At 44.2% G+C, this 24,203-nt stretch overlaps 1 protein-coding gene across 1 annotated transcript in view; it reads left to right on the forward strand.

The window, feature by feature from the left end:
- The window catches only part of WLS (Wnt ligand secretion mediator), a 40,323-nt gene extending 21,874 nt beyond the window's left edge, over positions 1–18,449 (forward strand). Inside the window, exons 3-12 of the mRNA XM_033151845.1 lie at positions 4,256–4,380; positions 5,492–5,653; positions 7,719–7,855; positions 8,214–8,382; positions 9,565–9,662; positions 9,964–10,027; positions 11,706–11,849; positions 13,479–13,562; positions 14,767–14,920; positions 17,465–18,449. Coding sequence (XP_033007736.1) covers positions 4,256–4,380; positions 5,492–5,653; positions 7,719–7,855; positions 8,214–8,382; positions 9,565–9,662; positions 9,964–10,027; positions 11,706–11,849; positions 13,479–13,562; positions 14,767–14,920; positions 17,465–17,574 — 1,247 coding nt within the window. The 3' untranslated portion in view covers positions 17,575–18,449. The remainder of the gene's footprint in view (positions 1–4,255; positions 4,381–5,491; positions 5,654–7,718; positions 7,856–8,213; positions 8,383–9,564; positions 9,663–9,963; positions 10,028–11,705; positions 11,850–13,478; positions 13,563–14,766; positions 14,921–17,464) is intronic.
- Positions 18,450–24,203: the final 5,754 nt, after the last annotated feature.

Genomic DNA, 24,203 nt, shown 5'->3' on the forward strand with positions numbered 1-24,203 from the left:
AATTATGTAGAATAAGTCTGTATATGTTTAATTTTTTTGGTAAATAAATTCCATTAATCCATTCACAATGTCATTTATGCTCTTCCAGAGGTTTTTGTAAAATTATTGGGCAGTTTCTCTGCCTACAAGATATTATCACAGATGCTTAGTTTACTTTTGCAGTTCTCAAAACAGAATTTGACTCTGCAGAGATCACATGCCTCTTCACAGCAAAAATGTTATAACATGAACAGAGTTGAGAAAAAGACCTTAATCCTATTGTTCTACAAACCTATGAATACAGAATCAACCCCATCAGTGTTAAGTTTCAAGAAGTTCAGTGAATAGAATAGATCTAATAAATCTATTTAAATTGCTATTATTAAGGTAATGATTATTTTTCTCCTTCCTAAGTACAACAGAAAAGTTGTCCAAATATGAATGATTAACCTATTAAATTGGGGATAAAAAAACTAATATGAAAAGTTGTTATTCTAAAAATCTTCATCTACTTGCATATTAAAGTTATACCAGCAAGAATTAGTCTTTATGTAGAAAACTGTGATTTAAATCAAGCCTTACTGACTAGTGATTTAAATCGTGATTTAAATCAAATCCACCCTGACCAGAACCATTGAAAAAGGCCTTCTGCTTCATTTTTCTCCTCGCCTTGTACCTTCTGTGAAATAACATGAGCCACGCTTTGGGTGCTGTTGCTTTTAAACCAGTTTGGTTAGATCAACTATAAGGTAAACTAGTACTGTACTGAAGAAGTGTGCATGCACACAAAAGCTCATAACAAGAACAAACTTAGTTGGTCTCTAAGGTGCCACTGGAAGGATTTTATTTATTTTTTATTTTGTTTCAACTACGGCAGACCAACACGACTACCTACCTGTAACTAGTACTGTACTGTTAATGTCATGCTGATGTGTTCCTGTTATGGGCTGTTCCCCAAGTTTGACAATGAGAGGTGATGCACACGTTTTGGGAGGGAGAACACACAGTCCCAAACAGACTTTCTACTATGCTGCCTGGGAATAGTTATCCCCATCTGGCTGTGTTTACTCTGCTCTTCAGGCCAAGAAGACCTCCCAGAGTGGCTTGCAAAAAATAATAATCCTTGATTAGCAAGACTGGTGCTGTTTACAGTCTTACAATCTACAGAGGACACGACACAAAAGGAAAAAGTGAGGCAGTGAGATAGGAACAAGGAAACTGGCAACCTCGAGCACCGGTTATTAAAGTTACAAAGTTCTTACTGTACCCAGCTTGAATGAGGTCAACCCATCTCTCTCACCTGACAAAATAGTTGAGGGGGTGCTTCTACAATGCAGTAGCCACAACAAACTAAGAAGAGGTCACTAAAAGTTTGACCAAGGAAAAGGAAGGACCCTTAGCAAGACAAACGGATAAAGCTTTGTTGTATTGTGTTAGACCATTAACACATGGTCTAGCATAGTACTGACTATTCTGTCAATGGCTTTCCCAATATCTCATGCATTTTTTTCTCTCATCACCTGCTCTTGAACCTTTAACTGGAGTTGTCAGGAATCAAACTAGGGACTTTCAGCTTGCAAAACATTTGCTCTGTTACTGGGCTGTACCACCCCCACCCTATGGTGCACAGCATTGCACCATACATCTAGCACTCAATAAGTTGGGCTGTATCTGATTCCCCACCACTTCCTTGTTCAATGAGAACTGGAGAGTATTCTTGGTTCTCCATCCTATTGAATGTGCCCCTGTTCCTCTACCATCTTCAGCAAGCAAAACACATACAAGCATTTGCTTACGTCCAGTTACACAATATCATCATGGATTATATATCTTTGCAAACAAGGGTACTTTCATCTCCGCTTCTGTAATTGGGCCACCCCAAAGCTGCTAGTGGAAGGTGGAAATGGCCTCATGTTCCTCCATCTCCCCCTGTGGAGGACTTAAGTTTGTGTATAGGTATCCTAAACCATTTACTAGCTTTAGTTATCATCCATGTAATCATCCATGTAGTTACCGGTAAATGTTGGTGCTGCCAGTCTAAAACTGTTCTAAAACGGGGGCTATGTGAGTAATTTGGCTGCTGCATTTTAAACCAGTTGAAGTTTGAGTCCCCCGGGGGCTGTCCCGGGTAGGGCATGTTGCAGTAATCTAGTTACCTGAGCAAAGACTAGGGTGGACAAATCATCTCTGCCCACAGGGAGGAGGTCTTGTTTTGTGTTGAGGATCTTTTTGCCCAAACAACAGCAAAACTTGCAGATCTACTGCCAGTACTCTCCTCTATTAAGATTTACAAAAAATAATAAATAATATATGCTGTACTGTGGCCTGCATTTAGAGTTGTCCCTTATATCTTGCCATGCTAAGAGATCGGAGTAAACTTAATGTATTCAGCTATTACTCATGTAGTGATCTTTGACATTAAGATTCTCATTTTAAATCTGGAATGTGCAGCTTGTAGATAATCTAGAAGGTGTGTGGGTTTTTTGTGTTTTTTTGGTGGAGGGAGTGAACCAAAAAGCCCTGAAAAAAATGTCATTGCTCCCATGCAGAAGAGAACCACCTCCAAGCACTGTATAAATAGAAGCTCTGAACCACAAAGCCCTTCCACACCCGTTCCCAGCACGCTAGATGAGCGTCCCTCCACGTAATCCCAAAAAATTATAACTTTGAAACCGGTAACAGATGTCTAGGCCGGCAGAGCTTCAAAGACGTTTCTTTCTCAACTGCAGGCTGGAAAGATGCATTTGTGAAGCGTGAGGAACAATTGTCTTCTTCTTGGGACTAGAAGTCTTAATCGGCTGCAGCTTCTTGCATGTCAAGTGTCTCTTGATGATATGTAACAAGGTTGAGCTTGCAGATGGATTACATTTATGCCAAATCCAAGTGGTATTTGTGGTCTTGTATAAGAACGACAGCGAAGGTTGTAGTCGGCGAGCTGTAATTTAAGCCAGGCGCAGGTGTTTGTAAACATGTGCCATCTAGGATTCCTGTAGAAATCTGAAGAATGGGGGTAGCTAGGATTGAATCTGCATTAAAGAGCTCAGAAGGAATTCCCAAGGATGTATGTTCCCTCCTGCTTTGGGGTAGCAAGGAGGAAGGAATTTTGTCCCTGCTGACAGCTGATAATGATGGAGTGCCAAAGTCGCTTGATTGGGTTTCTAATTCTGTCACAATCAGTAGAACATTTTGACCACACCCGCACCATCCATTTAAAACAAACTCATTCCCCTTCTAAGAGTCATGGCTCTCTTCCCCCCCCCCCCCCGAAATACAGAGATGGACAGTGTTCTCAAAGCTACCAACATGAGTTTGACCAAACTGTGGGAGGCAGTGGAAGACGAGTGCCTGGCGTGCTCTGGTCCATGGGGTCACAAAGAGTCAGACACGAGTAAACGACAACAACATGCTTGGTTTGCATGACTTGGGAAGCCAAACTATGGCTTTACAGGACCCAGACAAGCTTGTAGACCACTTTGCAGCTGAAGGAGCGTCTCCACCCCCATCATTCAGCCCGGACACTGAGATCCAGCGCCGAGGGCCTTCTGGCGGTTCCCTCACTGCGAGAAGCAAAACTACAGGGAACCAGGCAGAGGGCCTTCTCGGTAGTGGCACCCGCCCTGTGGAACGCCCTCCCGTCAGAAGTCAAGGGAATAAACAACTACCTGACATTCAGAAAATTCCTGAAGGCAGCCCTGTTTAGGGAAGTTTTTAAACTGTGATATTTTAAATGTATTTTAATGTTTGGTGGAAGCCGCCCAGAGTGGCTGGGGAACAAATAATAAATTATTATTATTATTATTATTATTATTATTATTATTTATTTGCAGCTCAACAGCAAGCCCAGGTTGAGACAGCACGCCAAGTGAAACCTTGGCTTTGCTGAGTGTGGCAGTGACCACAGGACCAGGGAAGGAGCACAGAGGCTGCAGACTCCTCTGGGAGTCCCACATGGTCCCAGGAAGCTTACATTGTTGTAAGAATCTAGGCCAATATGTAGACCTGTGAAAAAGGGCTCCATTCTAAATCATGTACATAGCAAGGATTAGACTTTATCCCAGAGCATCATGGATCTAACAGCCTGGGTTCTTTTCTTTCAACTGTGCAACAAGTAAGCTTTATGTTTAATCTAATCGCCCCAATGAGCGATTTTGTATGTCGCTTTGGGTTGCCTTGGGCAAGATAAAGTGACGAACACATTTTAATAATAATTTTATCCTGCTTTTCATGCTCTAGCTGCTTCTTTATGTAACAAGTTTTGATTGCTTTGTTCTTACAGAAGAAAATGCAGAAATTATGCTTGATGTGTCCTTAGCGTACCGTGACGACATGGGCGAGGAGTGGGTAGAAATGGCACACGAAGTTGAGACCCGAAAGCTAAAATGTAAATTTGGAGCTCCAAAAGTAGGTTCCTTCCGGTTCTTGTTGAATATCGCTAGGATTTTCGGTTGTTGTTTTTTTTTTTTTTAAGTATTGTTCCCAAAAAAAATTATGTAGCTTTTGCTTTCAAAAACATACAACACATAGGTTCTTTACCCCCATTTTTGCACAAGTTCTATATAACACTTGGTTGTAATAAAACCTCAAATTGGTTTACAAAGAAAGAATAAAACAATAAAAATATCAGTTAAAAACAGTTCAAAATAGCTATTTAAAATGTTCAAAAAACAATTTAAAGTCAGTGATAAGCTGTTCCAAGAGCCTACCTGCACAGTATCTGTTAGAGAAAATCTTATTGAAACTGCTAGTGTAAGAGCCTTGATGTCAAGATGTGTGTTCATCAGGCTGTAAAATAGGATCCCCCCCCCCCCGCTAAAGATAACTGCTGTCCCCATGAGATTGTGCTTTGGCTTTTCAGCACAATCTTTAGGTCTCCCATCTCAGACAAAATGGGGTTTGGAGAACGTCTCTTGTGAGCACACAAAGTGTATCCCCATTGCCTGGGAGACTTTACTCTGTCCATAAGTTATGAACAAGTTCTCCTGCTACGTCATAGTTTATTAAGTAAATAGCAGAACAGTTTGAAGCAAAATCAACAAAGGACTATTTTTTAAAAAAACTGTTTGCATGATGCTTTTTTCAACCACAGCTTTCAACATCCTACACTCCTTTTGGATGTGGCTTTGGACTTCCCATATATTATTTTCACAGATGTTCATGATTCAACACCCCCACCCCAAGTGGGAACGGCAAGGATATTTTACCCATCAATAGTTGTACCAGCTGATTTTTGAACCTTTAGTTACCATTTGTGGAAGGCAAAATTAATGAGGGGAAAGTACTACTTAAAATGCATGTTATATTATTTCTATTACGTTTCATGCATCCTAATCCTAAACTTAATGATGTGGGAAGAGCAGGGGGGGTTGTGTGTGTTTTTTAAAGAAACATCTCTATCTTTTAGTACCCTCCTGAGCTAAAATAATCTGCCATTTTACAAAATGTAGGCATTTTAAGAGCACTTGAAAAACCAATGCTGATGGTTGTCTCTTTCCCTCTCCTGGTATTCCAATAGACTATAGAGAATGAAGGCAAGTTTTATGACTGTGAGGTGCTTCCATTCATGGAGATTGGAACTGTTGCTCACAAGTTCTACCTTATCAATATCCGTCTACCTGTGAATGAAAGGGAACGCATCAATGTGGGAATTGGAGAAATCAAAGATATCAGTCTAGTGGTAAGTGTTCCCTTTAAACTTAAAAGCAACTGTAATTGCTAGGGTGTCAAAACATATTTTGTATGGGATAGCCTTTGTAAGGTGGAGACTCTTAACTTCTGATTTGTTGAATGGAATAAGATAGGAACATTAGAAAGATGGGTGCTGGTGGCATACCACGCCCATCATGATGGGCAAACCTGCCAAGATACCTCCTAAGTATTTTTGTGCCAGCTTTCTATTTATTTAAAAAAGAACGCTGCTCTGTTCTAGGGAATTTTGGGTAAGTTAACAGCAAAGTGAGCATGTAATAATCCTGTTTATGCACCTCTGAAATCCATGTGTAATAATTCTGCTCATGCAAGTAAAGCAGTTCCCCCCACCTTGCTTTTAACCTCCTGTTAGCTAATTTGACTGTAAACGGATCAAGAAGCCAGAGTTGTCAACCAACAGACTAATAGTTAATTAGTCAACAGGCTAATGAATGAACTCTCTGGGATGTTTTGATTCTGCTTAAAGATTCTTTTTCATGTTAAAATGGGCAGTCAGGAGAACTAAGCCACAGTTTTATAGTATGAATGAAATAAGCACAGATGTGGCTTCCTGAATTTTGCTTTAAGAAAGAACCAGATTACCAAAAATATGAATCCTTTGCTCTCTACAAAGAGTGCATGAAGTTACAGCTTCTTCAGAACGAAGTGACAGTGTATAATTAGGCAGCTTGTGTGGAATGCTGTCCCTGCTCAGAGCCTCCTTGCTCCCTTGGGATTTCTCCCTCTCATTGCTCCAGCTATTATCCTCCCCTTCCCCCACTGCATTAACTAGCTTGTCACTTGCTGTGCTAGGAATGGCTCTCTTGATTACCAGAAATTCCGCCTGGCCACCAGCCTTTGCCTGTCACATGCCATCTGCCTTTGGGTGAAAGTGTGCGAATTCCACCAGAGAAACAACACCTCCTTTCTCGAGGTCTCTGGAGGAGCTAAAGCCGCGGGGGGGGGGGGATATTGAGAAAAATAGGTATACCAGGACTGGATTACAACTGCGGGATTTACCGGTAAGTATTGGTCTCATTTTGATCCTCTTGTTGGGACTATCTAATATGGAAGTTAATATTCCACCACCACCCCATAAAAAAATTGACATTTTTCATAATACAATACAATAAAAAGCTAATCTAAATTGAAAGAAAGAAAGAAAGAAAGAAAGAAAGAAAGAAAGACAAAATGCAAAGTATTCTCTCAAAGGTAAATCTTGAACTCTTGTCTCACACAGAAAGGGGTGGACTCTCCAAGCTCCACCTGGGAGCTTTCTTTTCTTCTCCCAGCCCCCCTCTCTCTCTCCCCCCCCCACCCCCAAATATCTTCCCTTTCCTGCCTCTCACACACAGGGTCTTTCACCAGCCAGCCATTATCCTTCTTGTGTGTACAATTTCCTCAGTGACCAGAGTATATATATATATATATATATATATACACACACACACACACACACACACACGGAAAAGAGAAGATAAAAACAATGTAAGAATGAAAGAAGAAAACAAAGAGAGAAATTAAAACTACTTCCAATTCTTTGTCGGTTACATATAAAAAGATTATTCAAAGTATTCACTCCAGGATGAAGTTAATCTGTTTGTTACAATATTTTCATGATTAAATGGCTAATTGAAGAACTTGCTTCATGCGCCCGGCTTCTTCACAGAGAGCCAGTTTGGTGTAGTGGTTAAGAGCGGCAGACTCGTAATCTGGGGAACCGGGTTCGCATCTCCGCTCCTCCACATGCAACTGCTGGGTGACCTTGGGCTAGTCACACTTCTCTGAAGTCTCTCAGCCCCACTCACCTCACAGAGTGTTTGTTGTGGGGGAGGAAGGGAAAGGAGAATGTTAGCCGCTTTGAGACTCCTTCGGGTAGTGAAAAGCGGGATATCAAATCCAAACTCTTCTTCTTCTTCTTCTTCTTTCTTCCCTCCCCAAATATAGTTGTTACTTGAGCTTCACGATGTTTGTTGCAAGGTTAATGTCAAATGGATCTTAATGTCGGGAAAGTGAAGAAAGGCAGCGTTTTCAATTTGTTCTCGCTTCTCCAGGGTATCCATCAGAACGGAGGCTTTACAAAGGTTTGGTTTGCAATGAAAACCTTCCTTACTCCGAGCATCTTCATCATCATGATTTGGTACTGGAGGAGGATCATGCTGATGACGCGACCACCTGTACTCCTGGAAAAGTGAGTAAAGATAGATAACACAGGTGTAGCCTCCTGCTTTAAGAAGGAATCCTATTACCAAAGCTATGAATCCTTTGCTCTCTACAAAGAGTGCATTAAGTTATAGCTTCTTTGAAAAGAAGTCAGGTGGCCAGTGTATAATTAGAGTGTGTGTGTGTGTGTGTGTGTGTGTGTGGAATGTTGTCTCTGCTCAGAGCTCTCCTCCTTCCTTTTGGATTCCCCCCTCTGGCTTTTCTCCTTCCCCATCCCCAACATTACATTATTAAATTCCTCACAAATTTTTCATTGGGGTGAATGCAGCAGCAGTTTCCCTGAAAGGGAGCACTGAAAGCACTGTTGTTGTTGTTGTTTTTTCCAGAGTTATCTTTGCTCTTGGGATCTCTATGACCTTCATAAATATTCCAGTAGAGTGGTTTTCTATTGGATTTGACTGGACGTGGATGTTGCTATTTGGAGATATTCGCCAAGGAATCTTCTACGCCATGCTTTTGTCCTTTTGGATCATCTTTTGTGGAGAGCATATGATGGTGGGTATGATCGTTTCTCGGCATAATACTGTTTGTTTGTTTGTTTGTTTGTTTGTTTGTTTGTTTGTTTGTGTATTTTATTGGCCTTGGAGTAAATATTTTAGAAGCCCCCCACCCCCTTTCTGTAGAATAAAGGCAGGCAATCAGAAACGTAGGATGAATGTATGAGGTTTTTTTAGTCCATGGATTTGAAGCAGATGAGAAGGTAATTCTGTAAGTCGTATCAGGTGGGCAGAGCAATCCTAACCCTGGCCTGGCAGCAGCAGGACATGATGGAGCCACATGGCATGGCTTCCACCACATCCCAAGCCCCACTGCTAATGATGTCCGGGATAAGGGACTGGTAGAAACCCTGCATGCTGCACCATCCTGGAACTAGCATGGCATTCGGGGCCCAAATTGCGCCAGATGACATCACAAATGGATCCCTGGTCATCTCAGTCCCACTTCATCCTCAGAGATGGTGTTAAGGAACTAACACTGTTTCAAAGCTTGCTTCAGTAATACTTTCTCTTCACCTGCTTGAGTGGCACATTGGATACACAGGTTAAATCATTATTTTTGTTTCTTTCCTAATGGTTATCTCCCACTTGGACTACTGCAATGTGCTCTATGTGGGGCTACCTTTGAAGGTGACCCAGAAACTACAACTAATCCAGAATGTGGCAGCCTGACTGGTGACTGGGAGTGGCCGCCGAGACCACATAATACCAGTCCTGAAAGACCTACATTGGCTCCCAAAACGTTTCTGAGCACAATTCAAAGTGTTGGTGCTGACCTTTAAAGCCCTAAACGGTTTTGGCTCAGTATACCTGAACGAGTGTCTCCTCCCCCATCGTTCAGCCCGGACACTGAGGGCCAGTGCCGAAGGCTTTCTCGGTAGTGGCACCCTGTGGAGCGCCCTCCCACCAGATGTCAAGGAAATAAACAACTATCTGACTTTTAGAAGACATCTGAAGGCAGCCCTGTTTAGGGAAGTTTTTAATGTTTGATGTTTTATCTCTTCTTCTTCTTCTTCTCCTTCTCCTGTATTATTATTATTATTATTATTAATATTCTGTTGGTAGCTGCCCAGAGTGGCTGGGGAAACCCAGCCAGATGGGCAGGGTATAAATAATAAATTACTATTATTCCTACTACCCATCTGCAAATCATTCTGTTGTCTCCTAATTATATTTTTAGGATCAGAGTGAACGAAATCATTTCTCCGCTTACTGGAAACAAGTTGGACCAATAGCTGTGGGCGCCTTCTGCCTCTTTGTCTTTGACATGTGTGAGAGGTAACTGTGGATACTTTTTATTTTTAAGAGGGTTCATATAATGTGTTTGGTTTTAGTTTTTTTAGTTATAAAAAGTGGCTTATGATAATAAGAAAATTATTAATGCCAGAACACTGTTCCAGCTGTAAATGTTCTTCGAAATTTTCCAATATATAGAGTCAAGCTTTGCTTGCATGAAACCAACAGAGCTCTCCTTGAGCATTGCTCTGCCTCTGGTCCTTCCAGATCTCAAGGAGGATTGCTGCCTTATTGTATACTTTGCCGTGTATAATTTAATCTGCTTGTTCCTTTCCATTTCCAGAGGGGTACAATTAAAAAATCCATTCTACAGTATCTGGACCACAGATGTTGGCACTGAACTGGCTGTATCCTTTCGCTGTTCGCATCAACAAAGGCTGTGCATTTTGCATGTCATAGGGTATTGGGAAAGGGGCTGCATTTTCTTCAGGGACTTTCTGAACATACTGAAAAACCTGTTGACTCCGTTGACATGGACAAACTGATAGGAACTTTTCACATAAATATTATGGACCACCTCTGGTATCCTTTGAATGTATTTCATGAATTTGGCAGTTGATTTGATGATGATTCTCCTGTAGAGGCTGCTTTCTATGGGGATGTTACTGGAACAAGAAACAAGAATGTTGTTGGTTGTTTACCCAGGTAGCTAGTTGGAGGTCACAAAAGTGACTAGAATTATCAAGCTACAAGGGCGGTGATAAAATTTGAATGGCTTTGCTGTGCTTTTAAGTTTGCAGACTGAATCAGGAACAGGTAAACTTCAGGCTTGTGGAATCCACTTGCTTTTGGGGTGAGGGTATTTTTGTTTGGGTTATTTTTGCCGGAACCTTAAGGTTCGCCAACCATATCTGCTCAAGAGAGCAGACATACACTGAGAGTTAAGGGCCAGGTCACATACTCAGCTCAGCAATCTTGTTTCTAGCACAACAAGGTGGTTCTGGGGTTTAAACTGCTGAGCCTCTTGGGCTTGTTGACCAGAAGGTCAGCGGTTCCAATCTGCGGGACAGGGTCAGCTCCCATTGCTCTGTCCCGGCTTCTGCCAACCTAGCAGTTCAAAAGCATACTAGTGCAAGTAGATAAATAGGTACCACTACTGCAGGAAGTGCGCTGTTCTGGTTCGCCAGAAGCGGCTTAGTCAAGCTGGCCACATGACCCGGAAGCTGTACGCCGGTTCCCTCGGCCAGTAAAGCGAGATGAGTGCCACAACCCCAGAGTCGGACACAACTGGACCTAATGGTCAGGGGTGCCTTTACCTTTACCTTAACTGCAGGATGGTAAAGGGTGTTTCCATGCGCTCTGGCTTCTGTCACAGTGCCCCGTTGTGCCAGAAGCGGTTTAGTCATGCTGGCCACATGAACCGGAAAGCTGAGCACCACAACCCATAGTCACCTTTGACTGGACCTAACTGTCTAGGGGTCATTTACCTTTACTTGTTGAAGCACAACAGCAGAAATCCACTCCTGGTTTTCCTTACCATGCCTTTTTCTGGCATGCCTGTGAACCTAAAAACATTTCTGCTGAGCTTGCTCATTTTTGGAAACCACATGCCTGGGCCAGAAGCACTTTCAAATGGTCGCTAAATTCTTACTAGGCTAATGTTCTGCTCTGGCTACATCACACCCCTCCATGCAGCAGGCCTTTCCTTGAGATTTCAAGGTGGCTGCTGCTTCTGAGCATCTTCTCTGTGATCCAGCAGAATAGAACTGACAATTCCAGCTGAGGTTGTTTTAGCCTTCTGACGTTTTCAATATTTTATCCCACATCAATGCCATGTCAAGAGCCATGGGGAACAATAACAGCACATCAGGTCTGGGACTTCCTGTATGCTCTGCCTCATTTTTACACGCATAGTAAATGAAATACACACACACACACACACACACACACACACACACCAAGCTTATCTTTAAGAACAGAGCCATGTTGTGTTAACTTCGCCAAGCCAACTGAATTGCCCGTTGTTGCTGTCTCCACCTCGTGTTTTACTGTGTGTATGTCAAGTAACTTAACATTACTGCTCAGATGGCATTTATTATCGTTGCTGGAATATGCCTCTGCCTCTACTTCTTGTTCCTGTGTTTCATGGTGTTTCAAGTGTTCAGAAATATCAGTGGCAAGCAATCCAGCCTCCCAGCAATGAGCAAAGTGCGCAGGCTTCATTATGAGGTAAGGAGCCTGGACAGTAATGTCTTCTTTTTAAAAGGCCACTTTGCATTGATATTCTGATCAGGTTACTAGTGAATCGTAACCGAAGAGCGGAGCTTGTTTTGCCACTAACAAGGGCTTCACGGGGAGAAGATACAGGATGGTTTTAACAGTGCCAAGTCTGGACCTCCTAGACCAGAGGTTTTTAACCTTGCCCATGGTTTCCTTGAGCAACTACATTCTTTCCACAGCACCCCCGTGGGGCTCAGGAGCCCAGTTTTGTCACCCCTTGCCTGCAGAGGCAGCCTCTCACCCTTTTTTGAACACCCTCCCTTGTGGAGTGTTCCCTCAGCCTCCTCTCCTTGGGAGTCCTCCAGACAGCAGTTGCAGCCACCCCTGGTCTCTGAGCTGCCCCACACCCCAAAAAGAGGTGCCTCCTCATGCCACCCCACAGGGGCATGGGAAAAGGATGCCCCCAGCATTAGTGGCCCAACAGAGATTGGCCGAAGGTGGATGTGAGGCCACCATCTTACCTTCAGAGGCTTCAGCGGGTGCTGCAGGTCTGCATGGTGGAAAGGCCAGAGCACTGGCTGGCTGGCTGGCTGGCTGGCTGGCTGGCTGGCTGGCTTGCTGGCTGGGCTCCCTCACCCACTTGCTTGCTTACTCGGAGGCTACCTCACCTCCTGTCAACCAGCACCCCTTGGCCAGCCCCAGAGGCACCATTCACCTGCGGAGCTTGTAGCCAGGACTGCTGCAACTAACAGCTACACCAGCGTTTGGGATGGAAGCTAGTGCTGTCCATGGCACCCCTGACTGTCCTTCAAGGCACCTCAGGGTGCCACGGCACACTGGTTGAAAAATCACTGTCCTGGACATTACTGAAGGCATTATTCTCTCCCCCCCCCAAAAAAAAACCCAACCCAACACCTGATTACACCGAAACAACAATCCTGGGATTCCACAAAGCAGCCCGAGGGGTTTCACAAAAATAAGAGTTGCAGTGGCGAATAAGCATTCCCAGTGAGTGATTTCCATTGCACTGCAGCCACTGCTCAAGCAATTGTCCCGGGAGCCCCTTCCCCTTCCTTCATTCCTTGGCCATGCTTTTCAAGCTTTGCATTGGTAGCGGCTGGTAGGGCAGTGTGGGAGCTCAGTGTGATGCCTTCCCAATGTGTGTGTCGCTGCCCGTTGTGGAGCAGGGAGGCAGCAGGTAGCTCGGTGCAGACACAGCAGAACCATTCAGCTGCTCCCCGCTAGCTCACCTGCCCTCCTTTATTGGTAACAGGCGGCAGCAGTGCGCGGCATTGGGAAGCCAGGGAAGGCACACCGCCCTGCCCTGTGCTGGGTGAAAGGTCCAGCACTTGCCGTGGTCATCTTATATCCCTCTCTTCTTACCTTCCATCGAGATGCTGCCAGGCAGCAAGGGTTAAACATGCTGTATGTTGAATGCTCACCAAGCCAAAGCTTTAAGGGTGGCAAGCAAAACAAAGGCTTATCCCATCAGAAGAGACAAGGATATTGACAGCAAAGTTCTTTGAGACTAAAGGTGCTGACCTGTCTCCCTCTTGCTTGCTTTCCCAGTAATCTTTGAAATATTTGAAGCTAAGTTCCCCCCAAACACACACTTGTTACATTTCTGTGTCTCCCTAGGGGCTGATTTTCAGATTCAAGTTCTTGATGCTAATCACATTAGCATGTGCAGCCATGACCATTATATTTTTCATCGTCAGTCAGGTGAGTATCCTAAAAATGACTTTCCACAGAGTTCCTCCCCTCCCCCATTGTTTCTACGTGGTGGTTGGGCTGTGGCCTTTTAAAACCTGGTGGAGAAAATTTATGGTGCTTTTGGGTAAGGGCTTTCATCTGGTTCTTCACTAATGACCTGTTGGAATCCACAAATAACCTTTGCGTTCAGAATTTGGGTTGCTTATTCTTCCGAGACAAGACTGTGTGCATTTGGGGGGGGGGGGTTATTGGAGCTTTAATCATGTAGCAGAGATGTTGGAGAGCATGGGCGAATTGGGCCTGGAAGTGTTCCCCACGAAACATTTACCCACACTGCATTGCTTCCAGGGGCAGGACAATGCATTGTGCCACCTGAGACGGGCCCCCTCCATCTCCTCCTGCCCCCAGCTGACAAAACGGGGGGGGGGGGGTACTCCACTCTTCTCCACCTGCTTGCTTGCTGCTGACAAAGCACAGATGCTCCCTTATTAAGAAACAGCTCCTTCTTCCAAGTGACACACTGCAGCCAGTCACCCAGAAAGTGCCAGCGCCTCTGCTGCTTTGCTGCAGTGGCGATAAATTACAGTTTGAAATGCCGTTAAGGGAATTAAAAACTGTAACATGCCATTGGCAGTGCTGCAGATGACGTCACCTGCCATTTGTTAAGGGCGCTGAAAGTTGTTTGAAGACCTTTTCCCTTTGCACAGCTTTGCACAGAATTCCCTTGGAAGAAGGATTGACTGTTAAGACTAGGCATCAGGAAACTTTTTCAGCGGGCCGCATTTAGAAGGCAATTGGGCCGGATTCGGCCCCCGGGCCTTAGTTTGCCTACCCATGATTAAGACACTCTTAAGAAGTGTAGCTCTGTGAGGGAAATAGAAGTCTCCTAACAACTAACTATCATGTGAGTGTGGCTGTAGTGCGTGGCCAGCTCTGTGAGTGTCAAATGGTGCATACAATTCCACCGCCTGAGCCACGTGGCCCATCATGGTTCAAGATAGGATTGGCCCTGTTTCCTTTTCTTCTAGTCATTGTATGTAGAGAAAGCAAACCAGTAAGGTCACGCCTAGGAATGAAGACTCTGGAAAAGGAATGGGAGTCGCGATTTCCAGCACAGAAAGGGCCGTTTCTCTAAGGGCGTGGTTGGGATCCGGTTGTTTTTCCTGCTTGCTCTGTTCCTCACTTGGTTTTACCTTCTCTTTCTCCTGGGTAGGTCAGTGAAGGCAGCTGGAAATGGGGCGACTACACTGTCCAAGTGAACAGTGCCTTTTTCACAGGGATCTACGGGATGTGGAATCTTTACGTCTTTGCTCTGATGTTCTTGTATGCTCCCTCACACAAAAACTACGTCGAAGAGCAATCGAATGGTGGGTTGATGCAGCAGTGGCTTGGGTTGAAGTCACCTCACTATTTTATTGTATTTTTATTTTTTTAGAATGCAGGGGCTTCTGTGTGTTTTAAATCTGGGTAGCCTCTCATTGGTAGCCTAGTTGTATTGGTAGCATGGACTTGTGACTGCTAATGGATGTTCCTATGTTGAGGGTAGCTGAGGAAAACCTATGTTGCGGTTTTGGGGATCATTCTGCCTCCTGTTCTAATCATGAAGGGTTTCCCATAGGCATTTGGTGAGAACAGGATGCTAGACTTAGATGAGCCATTGACCTGATAAAACAGGTTCTTTCCTATGTTTCTTTGAGTGTAAGGTGTGTGGAAGTTGTTTTGTAATTGCTGGTCGGTCTCCGGCTGATAGGCAGTGTCACCATCAAGGCAGTGGCAAAAAGGCTTTCTCTCCCTTGTCCCACCCCTTCTAAAGGAGGCTGCTGAAATGGTGGTGGGAAACCACTCAGGGCTGATTTCTTTAAGAATGGATAGGTTTGATCTTCTTGCAGTCCATGGGACTCTCAAGAGTCTCCTCCAGCACCATAATTCAAAAGCATCAATTCTTCGGCGATCAGCCTTCTTTATGGTCCAGCTCTCACTTCCGTACATTACTACTGGGAAAACCATAGCTTTAACTATACGGACCTTTGTTGGCAAGGTGATGTCTTTGCTTTTTAAGATGCTGTCTAGGTTTGTCATTGCTTTTCTCCCAAGAAGCAAGCGTCTTCTAATTTCGTGACTGCTGTCACCATCTGCAGTGATCGTGGAACCCAAGAAAGTGAAATCTCTCACTGCCTCCATTTCTTCCCCTTCTATTTGCCAGGAGGTGATGGGACCAGTGGCCATGATCTTAGTTTTTTTGATGTTGAGCTTCAGACCATATTTTGCGCTCTCCTCTTTCACCCTCATTAAAAGGTTCTTTAATTCCTCCTCACTTTCTGCCATCAAGGTTGTATCATCAGCATATCTGAGGTTGTTGATATTTTTTCCGGCAATCTTAATTCCGGTTTGGGATTCATCCAGTCCAGCCTTTCGCATGATGAATTCTGCATATAAGTTAAATAAGCAGGGAGACAATATACAGCCTTGTCATACTCCTTTCCCAATTTTGCACCAATCAGTTGTTCCATATCCAGTTCTAACTGTAGCTTCTTGTCCCACATAGAGATTTCGCAGGAGACAAATGAGATGATCCGGCACTCCCATTTCTTTAAGAACTTGCCATAGTTTGCTGTGGTCGACACAGTCAAATGCCTTCGCGTAGTCAATGAAGCAGAAGTAGATGTTTTTCTGGAACTCTCTAGCTTTCTCCATAATTCAGCGCATGTTTGCAATTTGGTCTCTGGTTCCTCTGCCCCTTCGAAATCCAGCTTGCACTTCTGGGAGTTCTCGGTCCACATATTGCTTAAGCCTGCCTTGTAGAATTTTAAGCATAACCTTGCTAGCGTGTGAAATGAGTGCAATTGTGCGGTAGTTGGAGCATTCTTTGGCACTGCCCTTCTTTGGGATTGGGATGTAGACTGATCTTCTCCAATCCTCTGGCCACTGCTGAGTTTTCCAAACTTGCTGGCATATTGAGTGTAGCACCTTAACAGCATCATCTTTTAAAATTTTAAATAGTTCAGCTGGAATATCATCACTTCCACTGGCCTTGTTGTTAGCAAGGCTTTCTAAGGCCCATTTGACTTCACTCTCCAGGATGTCTGGCTCAAGGTCAGTAACCACATTACCTGGGGTGTACGAGACCTCCATATCTTTCTGGTATAATTCCTCTGTGTATTCTTGACACCTCTTCTTGATGTCTTCTGCTTCTGTTAGGTCCTTTCCACTTTTGTCTTTAATTGTGGTAATCTTTGTACGAAGTGTTCCTTTCATATCTCCAATTTTCTTGAACAGATCTCTGGTTTTTCCCATTCTGTTATTTTCCTCTATTAACCCCTTCAACAGATTAGCTAATTAACCCCTTCAACAGGATTGTTAAGTCCCTGTACAGAAAACAAAATCCTGAGCTGAGCATGTATTCAGACAGAAACCCACTTTTCCTTTAGTGACGCGTAGGCCTGTTCATAAAAGTTGGTTGCCAAAAGCATTCAAGGCTACAAGCTGTGATTAAGTCCATGCTGGTTTGGTATTTGAGGTACACTGTTTCACAACTGGCTCCATTTCACCTCAAAAATTTTAGTTAAAATAGTAGACCCCTATAACCTAAAGTCTCCCTGTGCCCAGTTGTGGCTAGATCATTGTCACCCAGAAATGGCATGTGGAATCACCTCCTTTGGCTTGTACTGATCAATTTAAGGAAGTGTTCTTACATACCAAATCCTGCCTCTAAACAGAACTCTCAAAGACAATTCCTGATTTAAATCTCTGCTTTAAAGTTGGATGCAGACTTTTAAAAAGGTGTTCCCTTACTGCCAGCTTTTCAAAAAGAATCTACTCTTCCAAAGGCCTCATGGAGGCCTGTTCCATGACTGCCCTCATGCCAAGACTGAGCTTTTGTCTGAAACATGGCTTTATTTTATTTTTTCCAGGAGACCTGGGAGTAAACAGTGGAGAAGAGCTTCAGCTCACTACCACCATAACCCACGTGGATGGACCGACAGAGGTTTACAAACTGGCTCGCAAGGAAGCCCAGGAGTAACCACTAAAGCAGAACTCATCAGGCACAACTGTGGTTGACACATGGAAAGGGTGAAGATCTGTGTCTAAAATCATCCCCAAAGTGCCTGGCACTGATGGGGCATTTTCACGGAATGGTGGCAACCTGGTGGAGATGCTGCTTTGATAGTAGTGTATCTTTCTTTTGACCCCCCCCCCCCAATGACACTCTTTAGTTTGTCTTGGGTGTTAACTGCAGAAGAAGCGGGGTGGGGTGGGGGATGATTGAGAGTGAGAGTTGATGTATGTAAAGGAGAGGTGCCCGTTTTCCATGTAGGACCTTTGGTTTAATACCTTATTCATTACCCACACACCTGCTGCCCCTTCTGATATAGGGACATGATTGGGAAACAGAATTGGAATACTTTGTGCTTCCCCAAGTCAAGGTTTTTTTTATTCCGCACTCCAAAACCTACATTTAGAACCATTTTTTTGTTCTTTATTTATATCACTCGTAATGGTTAATATTTACATGATTTAATAAGCACATTCATGACTTCTTTTATAGTCTAGTATAAAACTACTTTTTGTAAAGTTTTGGTACAAATAAGGTCATTTCAGCTTTAAGTCGGGCTGTGTGTGTGGTGTGTGTGCGTGTGTGTCTGTGTGCGTGTGTGCATGCTGTGAATACTAACAAGTCTATCTGGTGTAGATATCTTTTTATATGAACTAAGAATCCCTGTTTACTTGTATGATACATAACCCACGGAGGTGAAAGGGCTGTGCGTGTGCACTGTTTAATTCTTTTGTTCTGTTTCTATTTCTTTTCTTTTAAATAAATGCTCCACGTAACTTGGGGAATACTGTAGATCTTTTTTTTTCCTTTTATACAATGAATAAAATATACAAATAATTCTGGCTTTTGCTTATTTATTTATTTTTTGGTAGGGAAACATATAATCAAATGTACCCGCTCTGTTTTAAGCTGTCTCCTTAAATCTATCTGCAGAAAGGGTGGCAGTGGAAAAGAGAATGCTGACATCTGCTGGAAATTGGGTGCATTCCACTGGACCATTGCCCCCGCATAGGTTCAGAACTGTAAACTTAAGTCAGGTAAATGGATGGTGGGGTGTGTGTGTGTGTGTGTGTGTGTGTGTGATCTTTCATTGGGCCAAGCACCACCACCCCTTTTTTTGTCTATCGCACAGAGCTGGACTGAGTTTTCTGGAGAAGAAAGAAGGGGGTCCCTTTATCATTGGGGGGGGGGAGCGGTAGGTTGTGCAAACTCTGCAGGAGACCTGTGCAAAGAAACCAAGTCTCAACTTTCCCTCCAGCTCTTAGTGATGCAATTCAGTTTAAAGGGGCATGTCTTAACCAACACCGTGCCGAAGACAAAGAAAGGCTAAAACCAAAGCCCTCTGCAGGCATTATCTTCCGCACAATTGTAGGTCTGTAGAGGAAACTCAAATAATAAACAGGGGACAGCCACTGCCTACACACCCACACCCCGCCCAAGATGAGCGCTCTCCCAGAGGGGAACAGCACATGTGGCCTTGCTCTCCATGTGTTTATGATGTTGTGGAGGCTTTATTAAATTTATATCCTGCCTTGCCTTCAAGGAGCTCAGGGTTTCATGGTTCTCCCTCTCTGTGTTTTCATCCTTGCAGCAACCCTGTGAAGTTGGCTAGTTAGAGACTGGCTGGCCCAAGCTCTATATCTTATCTATCTCTAGCGTACACACACACACAATATCTTTATGTCTGAGTGGGGATCTGAATTCTGGCAAGCATGCCTGCTGAAACCGCTTTTGCACAGCTCTCCAAGGTGCAGGGGCCGCCCTGTCACGTGGAATCGGAAGTCAGCAACTTTGTGCCAAGATCACACCTTACCAGGAAGGCTGTTCTGCTATATCCATGGAGAAACATAACTGCATTTTGTGGTTGCTAGGCAATAACCAAAAGGTACGGGTAAGGATAAGAAGCAGGATGGGGGGAAGTGGCAAGGAACGATAAAGGGCTCACACTGCAGCAGTCTGATGGCTTGGATTTTGCTGCACCAAAGGCAGAGCCTAGCAGGGGGCCCTATCCTGAGCACGTAAACGTCCAGGGTTTGCTAGCAGTCTTTGAAAAGCTGAACATGTCCAGATTTTGAATAGTAGGCTGATTATAGTTCTTGCACCTTATCCTTGTGCATTTAAAGCTGGGCCATGCTGCTTCGGAGCAGTATCATTACCTTTAAGCAACCACGACACACACACACCCCTAAAAAAAATACATCCTGGGAAGTATTGTTCTGCGTATTGTTATTCCTGCCCCCTCCTCCCCACAAACAACAATTCCCAGACTGGTGTAATCACCATTCCCTCTTCCCACTAGGTTTTAGTGCCAGAGCCCAGCCCTGGCATACATACAGAACATAAGAGCACTTTCAAGCATGTGCAGAGTGCCATTCTCTGGGCACAGCACAGCAGCATTTATCTCCAACATTTCCCTTTAACAGAGGGAAGCTCTACATCTTCCTTCTTCAATAGTCACTGGAAATGTGGGGAGGCAATGAAGCAAGAGTTTGAGGACTGCTGCTGCTGCTTTTCACTATTCTGCCGTATTTCCAAGAGGCATCATCTACACTCTCCAAGTTTGCAGACTCCAAAAGATGCAGTTATATTTGGGGTATTCTGAAGCACCTGCCTACTTGATCCAGAGTTTACAACCCATCCTCCAGCTAAATCCCTGCGTCTAAATGAGTTCTCTCCCCACCCCCCCAAGGAAAAGAGACTCCTGAATATCAAACCAAATAGATGTGTCTCTGTTCCAAAGAACTTAATGTCTTCTAGCTGCCTATCTTGGTTTTAGAAATCTGATTTAAAAATTAAGTGACTCATTCTGCATGTCGAAGCTGTTTGCTGCCATCTGCCGGCAGCAGGGTAGTGTAACCTGGGATTTAAAATGAAACCCAACACAAAAGGGAGTTTTATGCTGTCGAGAAAAATACCTTATTGCATACTGTTCAACATTTCCCTGATGATGATAGGGACGCCCCATTCCATAATGATAATTTTACTATTTATACCCCACACATCTTGCTGGGTAGTCCCAGCCACTCTGGGCGGCTTCCAGCATATATAAAAGCAAAATAAAGCGTTAAGACATTTTTAAAAAGAAGAACCACAGGATTGCCTTCAGACGGCTTGGGGGTCAGATAACTCCATACCCTCCAACATTTCTGCAATGAAAGTAGGGTCATCCTAAGGAAAAGTAGGACATTCTGGGATCAAATCAGAAATCAGAGCCAGTGTGGTGTAGTGGTTAAGAGCAGTAGACTTGTAATCTGGGGAACCGGGTTTGCGTCTCCGCTCCTCCACATGCAGCTGCTGGGTGACCTTGGGCTAGTCACACTTCTTTGAAGTCTCTCAGCCCCACTCACTTCACAGAGTGTTTGTTGTGCGGGAGGAAGGGAAAGGAGAATATTAGCCGCTTTGAGACTCCTTCGGGTGGTGATAAAGCGGGATATCAAATCCAAACTCTTCTGTTCTCGTGTTGCCACCCTCCAGACCTCTCGAGGAGGAGGCACATGAAGAAGGGCCCCAGAAGATGATCTCAGGGTCTGGGTAAGTTCATATGGAAAGAGGCAGTCCTTGAGGTATCGCTATCCTCAGCCGCATACTTCATTATGTGTATCAGCGCAACAGCTCTAAAGTAGCTTGAGCTTGAGCTAAAGGTTACGGAGTTCCCAACACTGAGCAGAGATTCAAACTAGTTAACGTCCCCTGCTCAAAAACCACCACTATCCACTGCATCACCTTGGATTCCCAGCTATGCTGCATGTCATTTCTCTTCCCGAAATAATTCTTTTTAAAACTGTTTGTTCATTAGAAAGGCCTCTTGCCTGACAGAAGTGCTTTGGGCTTTTTGTTGTTGCTGCTGCTGCAGCTGCAAAACCTCTGAGTACTCACCACATTTTCCATCGATGGGACTTAATGTGCCTGTATTAGTGTCAAGGGGCGGTATTATTGCTACTGAGCCCATGGGATAGGAAGTGTTATGAAGCCAAATGAATATTTTAAAACCCATTTTACACAAAAAACCCACCAATTATAAAACAGGCCACCTCTAGCCAAGCACCATCAGCCCCTGCAAGGCTTTTGGGCACAGAAGCCAGTCTTCTGAGTAATTATTTGATGCCGTGATTCAGAAACCTTTGTTGGAATCAGAAATATTTTAATCAGAGTAGACCATCTAGTGGTGAGATGGGAGAATGATGAGTACAGCTGCATGATATGTGCTTGTTTTCTTCTCAGCATCTTATGGCAGAGTTGCCAGGTTACATTGAGTCTACAAGTTTGAATTCTTTAGTTAAGTCTCTGCATGTCTAGTCACAGTTATTCAGTGGAACTGACTCCTGGGAAGTGGGCAGAGGACTGCAGCCTCATAAAATGGCCTGTCCTTTTGAACGCACTTAAAAAAAACACCACAAAAACCCCTGCTTTCTCCAAGGAGTTGTTTGCATCAATCGGAGAAGGGCAGGGAATGGATGAAGGAAGTCGGTGAAATTTCAGCTGCTGCAGGTCCAGCTTCTCTGGGAAATGTGCATATGCAGTGTCAGTCTCCAGGGTGCAACCTAGCAACCTGATCTAAAAAGGAAGGAAGAGATAGGTGCGCAAAGTATATTGTGAAACACAATGCACTTTGAGTTAAAAATACACTCTCCGGCAGATAATATTTCATTCAAAGAAAGCTTCCATCTGAAAATGTGGCTGCAGAACTCCTGCAATGAATTTCGAATTGATTTTGAGGCTGCCTTCCAATCCTACATCTCTCTCTCCTGTGGTTCGATGCTCTGCGTTGCTAAGGGTTTAATAAATAAATAAATACAAGGGTATCCTATGAAGGATGGCACTGCAACTTGACTAAGAATCAGAGTTGGAAGGGAACCCAAGAGTCATCTAGTCCAACCTCCAGCAATGCAGGACTCCTGCCCACAGAAGTCACTGGATGGGCTTGAACCACCAGCCTTCCAGTTAACAGCCAGGCAAACGGGCCCATTGTGCTGCAAAATTGAAGTGGATTAGTTCTCTCAGAGGGAGGCAAGTTGTGGCTACCCAGCCTTCACTTACAAAATGGTCACAGTGAATCAGTGGTGTCACTTGAGTTTATATGCTTTGGATGGATAAGGGGGAGAAAGCTGTTGGTGATCTTCCTCTAATTACTGTACATATACAGCAAGGCAGAATTGTGTGGAGAGAGAAAACAGCGAGCCAGTGGCTCCGTGTTTGAGGCACATGTGTGCTCACCAAAAACAGGTAGAATTAGCCTGCAGCAGCCTTCTGCCAATAAGTGGAAACAATCTCTGTTCAAAGGGCAGGAGAGAGAGGCTTTCAGTCACCATGGTTATGTACTCCCGCTCTCTGGGGAGAAAGCCAGCGGGAGCATTAATCAGCATTGATCGTGACCAGACTCACAGAGCCCACACGCTCCTTGAGCCGTCAAATCGCAGGTGCTTTTGATCATGGTCCAGAGAAGAGCAGGAAGAGCAGAAAAGGAGCTGGGAATATAGGCCCCTTCAACCCACAGGCAGGCGCTGGCATTTGTCTAACCCCAATAGATCAGTGGGGGAACCTGTGGCTCTCCAGTTATTGTGGGACTACAACTTCCATCATCCCTATTAGCCATGCTGGCTGGGGCTGATGGGAGTCAGGAGTCCAGCAACTTATCCATTGCTGTGCCCTAACATATTCATGATGCATGGATTCTTAATTCCAGTAGTTGTTGTTGGCATCCGTCTGTCTCGGGAGACAATGGATTAATGTGCCTTTGGGGTTGAAGTCAAAACGCTGGAGAGTTACAGCACCTGGTGTGGCTTTAGAGACCGATATGGGAGAGACATGTTTTGTTGCAGCTGGGGCAGATGAAAGGCGTCAGGTTGTGCTGCTGCAGATACACCATGGTATTTCTTCTCACCGCGCTCCTCCCAGTGGTCATTCCTCCTCTGGTCACTGCTATAGATGCACAGTGTGACTGTCTCCAAACACTGCGATCATCTTCCAGGGATTCTCACATGACAAGTTTAAAATGGCCAGGCTTCGTGTCACATTTGCAGACATCTTTGAGTGGCGGAGTTTGTCTGGTTCCTGAAGCCTGTTCCCTGTAGAGCACATCCTTGGGGATCCTACCATCTTCCATTCTGTCGACAACGACCAAGCCAGCTGAGACAGAAGTGCAAACATGCTGGGCATCTGAGATTCCTGAACTGCAAGAACTAGATGAGTCTCAGAGTGCTTTTGCAACTCTGCAATTTTATGATTCTATGATTATTTTTAAAGTAAAGCAAACCAAGCCACCATCATGCTCAAGCTCATCTGGTCTGCATATGATCAAGGCTTGGGGAAACACATGCAGGCCCCTTTGGGATCCATGACACAAGAAAGGTAAATAGATAAGAAAATGCATGTGCACATACTGCAATCTACCACAATTAACTTTGACCCTAAGAAGAAAATCTAAGCTTACAGTCTAATGCACACTTACTTCTGAACAAAAAAGGCATAGGATCCAGCTGTAAAAGTATGCTTGCAACCTGAGCCTATGTTTTTTGTTTTTTTTTACTCAGAAGTAAGAGCCTCTGAGTTCAATGGGTTTTAGATCTCGTAAGGATTGCAGTCAAAATATGTGCTAG

Source organism: Lacerta agilis, chromosome 6 (genome assembly GCF_009819535.1).
Source record: "Lacerta agilis isolate rLacAgi1 chromosome 6, rLacAgi1.pri, whole genome shotgun sequence".
In the NCBI taxonomy this organism is placed as follows: Eukaryota; Metazoa; Chordata; class Lepidosauria; order Squamata; family Lacertidae; genus Lacerta; species Lacerta agilis.